Source organism: Carassius auratus, chromosome 9 (genome assembly GCF_003368295.1).
Source record: "Carassius auratus strain Wakin chromosome 9, ASM336829v1, whole genome shotgun sequence".
NCBI classification, from domain to species: domain Eukaryota; kingdom Metazoa; phylum Chordata; class Actinopteri; order Cypriniformes; family Cyprinidae; genus Carassius; species Carassius auratus.
In genome coordinates this window covers 16,215,368-16,220,213 of record NC_039251.1, presented here as the reverse complement: position 1 = coordinate 16,220,213, position 4,846 = coordinate 16,215,368, and the positions used below count along the sequence as shown (strand labels likewise).

The 4,846-nt window shown below is 34.7% G+C and overlaps 1 protein-coding gene across 1 annotated transcript; it reads right to left on the bottom strand.

The window, feature by feature from the left end:
- Window positions 1-1,520: 1,520 nt before the first annotated feature.
- On the bottom strand, window positions 1,521-3,109 carry LOC113109324 (ladderlectin). Its single transcript, XM_026272943.1, has 6 exons — window positions 3,055-3,109; window positions 2,860-2,921; window positions 2,474-2,568; window positions 2,142-2,267; window positions 1,911-2,019; window positions 1,521-1,779 (listed from the first exon to the last, which is right to left on the bottom strand). Exons 2-6 carry the CDS (start codon window positions 2,912-2,914, stop codon window positions 1,712-1,714), a joined length of 453 nt encoding a protein of 150 aa, XP_026128728.1. The 5' UTR covers window positions 2,915-2,921; window positions 3,055-3,109; the 3' UTR covers window positions 1,521-1,711.
- Between the last annotated feature and the right edge of the window lie 1,737 nt (window positions 3,110-4,846).

The following is a 4,846-nucleotide window of genomic DNA, read 5'->3' as shown; positions in this document are numbered from 1 at the left end:
GCCACGAGTTAGCTTATCTTGAGGCCACGAGTTAGCTTATCTTGAGGCCACGAGTTAGCTTATCTTGAGGCCACGAGTTAGCATATCTTGAGGCCACGAGTTAGCTTATCTTGAGGCCACGAGTTAGCTTATCTTGAGGCCACGAGTTAGCTTATCTTGAGGCCACGAGTTAGCTTATCTTGAGGCCACGAGTTAGCATATCTTGAGGCCACGAGTTAGCTTATCTTGAGGCCACGAGTTAGCTTATCTTGAGGCCACGAGTTAGCTTATCTTGAGGCCACGAGTTAGCTTATCTTGAGGCCACGAGTTAGTATCTTGAGGCCACGAGTTAGTATCTTGAGGCCACGAGTTAGTATCTTGAGGCCACGAGTTAACTTATCTTGAGGCCACGAGTTAGTTATTTATTTATTTTTTTGACAAAGTGGTTCCAGAAGGGCTCCGTAAAAAGAAGCGATCTAATCCTGTTTACATGAAATAAGCCTGCTGCCGAGCAGGTTTAAGCTTACGGACCTGTTGCTATGACAGCAGCTCCGGGATGAGCTTCGAAGAACCAAACGATCCAAGATCACGCCAAATCGTCAACAATCAAATCCAGCTAACTGAGTTAGCGACGGAAGAAGAACGGGCCCCTGGTTAAGTATACATCTAAACAGCCTCCAAAACACGAAAACCTATATACACTCTCACTCTGTTTCCAGTAGTTTGTGTGTTTGAGTTTAGGTCTGTGTTCACACCCTGATCTGCTCTGCTCTGATTAAAGCCTGAAGTTTTGTGAGTTTTAATAGGGCGTCTCGTTGAAAGTGGAATAAATGACTGCTTTAGCACTTTACAGCAGTGCTGCTGCTTTCATGTGTTTTGAGGTTTACACTCATTTGTGTGAGTGATACAGTACTAATTACTCACTCAGAGCTCATTCTGTTTTTGTTTAATCCTAATCATTCACTAGTGTGTCTGATCAAAGGAAACTATTTATCTGAATATATGTATATAAGTAGGAAACTTTTACATTACATTTGATAAAACCACAAAGCAAAATACACCATTAGTACTAATCTGTGGCACTTATTAACAGGGTTTTCAAACATCACCATTATTTTTTCTCAAACTTAGTTTTAGAGATTTGGACAAACCCACCCTATGTGTATTCCTCAGTAGGCGTGCGATTACATTTCTGAACAATCACTTGGGTAATTATGTCCATAATACTTATCTATAGTTAATGTACATATTATAGACCTTGTATATTCTATACTTACTGCTTATTGCACTTCTGGTTAGATGCTAACTGCATTTCGTTGCCTTGTACCTTACATGTGCAGTGACAATAAAGTTGAATCTAATCTAATCTAATATATATATATATATATATATATATATATATATATATATATATATATATATATATATATATATATATATATATATATATATACACAAATAGAGGATAAAGGTGTATCACCAAACATACAATGAAATGTACTTATTTATATACACAAAACTCCACAACACCCAAAATTTTTATAATTTATTTTTATTTATGTGATTGCAAGAGTTTCAGAGAAGGTATTGAGAAGAATTACAGTTTAGAAGAAATTTAAATGAAGCTTAATTTCAGAATAGCTTTATTTTTTAATTTGTAAACATGAGATACAAAAAAAAGTAAATGTAGTACAATCAAAGTAACTGTGGAGCAGGACGACTGCATATGATCTCACAGGTCTTTAGCACAAAAATAACTCGCTGAAGTCGCACAGGATATATCAACCCAGCAAACGTTAGCTGTAGGGTGGAAAAAAGTAAATAAGTTATTCTGATCTTTACAGGGCTGGTAGGATAAAAATTAAAACAAATATTCATTTAAAGGCACTTGTCATTTCATGTTATAAAAAAAAAACAGACTGCTAACTTACACCTCCAGTTAATCACCACACAGTTTTCTGAAACACCGCCAGAAGGTTCACCAGAACACCAGTAAGTGTAGTCATATGGAGTTCCATCAGTCCACAGCCACTGTCCTTCCTAAAAGAGTGATTATAAATAGTGCTGTACTCTGAATACAGTAAGCAGCTAAGTCAACCCATCTTCATATTTCATGAATTTTCAGTCAAATAAGTCTCTTTAGTCCACATATTTTATCTTACTTGTATAGCATCATAAGCACCAATCCAAAAGTTCGTGGAAGAAGGTGGCAACAGACTCATCAGAAAATCGTTTTCCATTTTATTTTGCACAGATGCCAGATTTGAGTCAAGACTTTGGCAGTTTCTCTAAATAGAAAAATTGTTTTTTATTGGCAGTACAAAATATAATATTTTCAGCATGAAACACAAAGTGACTTTTTAAAACAAAAGTTTTAGAAAATTCTTAATTTTGCTCATGACCAGTTCTCTGAATTATTTATTTGCAGAAAAGAAAGTTTTACTTCAAGAAAAATAATAAATTAAGTAAAAATCACCTACAGCCAGCACTTTACCTCTGCTGTGATCATGTTAACCGTCTGAGGGAAGAACTTGAAGCATCGGACTCCAAAATTTTTCCATCCATAAGGGCATTTTTCAGCCAAATTACCTGCATCCAGTACATAAACATTAGGTCTCTTGTAACATCTGAAAAACCTTTCTTAATATTGTTATTTTATGTAGCTTATTTAATGATTGTGTTATTATGTACTGCAAATGTGTGTATTTTAGACATTAGTAGATCCCTTATTAATCATGCAAAATTAGTTAATATTTCCTGCTTTCCCTCTCCATAATGCTACAAACAAAAACAATTTTAAGTTTTGATAGAACAAGATGTTAAAATGGAAAACCAAGTTTAAAAAAAAAGAAATCTTAAAACTAAATATCTCTTGGTTACCCTCTGCATTGGAGAACACAATGCAAAGAAAAAGCAGAGTTCTCAGGATTTCCATGATGAACCTGGAAATAAATAAGCAGGATTAAGAAAATTAAATGTCCGCACTCTGTGGATTCTTAATGTATTTTAAAGACAAAGTAAAAAGACTCTTTAAGTAGAAAGGTTATTTATTAGATCTTTGTGCCAAAAACTCACCTTGGTTTTCAGATTGCTGCCTTCAAAGTCTCAGAGGAAGAGTTTGTAAAGTTCCAGAAGAGCCCTGCTTTTATACTCTACTTCCTGGCAAGTGTGTATAAGTCACAAGGTCTACACAGGGTGTAACTGTTTGATCAGTTTTTTTTTTTTTTTTTTTGTACAGTAATATAAGAGTATACGTTGAATATTAGTCATAAGTGATGGTTCCCCATAAAAACTATAAAGTCCCAGACAAAATAAAAAATAAATAAAAAAGTGCTCTTCCATATTGTACAGTTAGGTCCATTTATATTTGGACACAGGCACATTATTTTATTTTAGCTGCTGACCAAAATATATTCAAGTTACAGTTATATAATGGTTAAGGTGCACACTGTATACTCTGGCTAAATCAACAGTTTGGTACATTCTGATAAAAAAAGACTTCACAAGATCAAATACGATCTCCAAGGTGCAAACAAGGCCAGATTAGACTTTGCCAAAAAATATCTAAAAGAGCCAGACCACTTTTGGAAAAGCATTCTTTGGCCGGCTGAAATTAAAATCAATGTGTACCAGATACTGGTAAGAAAAAAGTATTGCTAGCAACAACTCATCCAAAGCATTCAACATCCTCTGTGAAACATGGTGGAGCTGTGTGACGCATTGAGCATGCATGGCTTCCAGTGGGTTACTGTTTGATGAAGTGACAGAAGACAGAAGCAGCCGTAAGAATCTTGAAGTGTACAGAGAAATGCTGTCTGCCCAGATTGAGGTAAATTCAGTCAAAATTATTGGAGATCACTGTTGGAGAGACTTTGACTATCAGGATCTGATTCAGACTTGGATGTGTGAACCCCCTGGATGGCGGTTAGAGCACAATAATTATATAAGGATGAGGACATATAGGTGATCAGGTTTAGGGAATGTATTGATAGGATATTATCAGTGACAGACAGTAGAAGCATTAGTCTGAAACACAAGAAATTTCTAATACATATTCCTGGATCAACATCTTTTGATGATCCTGGATCAACATTTTTGTCCAAAAATATAGACAACGCAATCCCTACCTCTAAACCTAACCTTACCCATAATTAATTCCTAAAATCAGTTGGAAATAGCTGATTAACAAGGGTGTAGAAGCACCTATCCCTGATTGTAAGCCTAAAACAGATATTTCCTGAAAAGTTATATCTCAATTCTGATTGGTTGATTGGAATGTTGTTCCAGGATCAACAAGGATATTGATCCAGGAACTTGTCGTACTTGGTGAAATCACGCTCACCATTAAGCTAAACTATCAGAAACATTGGCTGTGGGCATGTCTGGACATGTATGTGTGACGCAGTTGAAAATAACTCAATAACGATCTCAATAAACACAAAAATCAAGCAAACAGGTTTACTTGTAGGTCAATCACTAACACTTCAAAGTAACTTCTTCAAGAAACATCAATAAACAAGATTAAACGTCCTTTCAGCGTCAACAACAGCAGATACTGTAGAATTTTATTAATCAAGTAATCAAGGTGAATCTAGCTATATATATATATATATATATATATATATATATATATATATATATATACAGATGTTATTCCATTATAATCATATAGCCTGTGTGTGAAAAGAATGTACCTGCCAGCAGCAATATACAGACCCTCAGATGAGAAATATCTGGAAAAACAAATGAGAAACTAAAATAACTAAAATCTTTATCTTACTATCACTCTGTTTTTTTTTTTTTTTTTAAGTGATAAATATAACTTAATTTACACCATATTTTTGATACTATCGATCAATCTTATCAG

Coding starts and splice junctions, on each gene's coding strand:
- LOC113109324 (XM_026272943.1), bottom strand. CDS start 2,914: ATGGAAATCCTGAGAACTCTGCTTTTTCTTTGCATTGTGTTCTCCAAT. Junction 2,569..2,859: donor TGTGTTCTCCAATGCAGAGG/GTAACCAAGAGA, acceptor TACTGGATGCAG/GTAATTTGGCTGAAAAATGC. Junction 2,020..2,141: donor GTGCTTATGATGCTATACAA/GTAAGATAAAAT, acceptor TCACTCTTTTAG/GAAGGACAGTGGCTGTGGAC.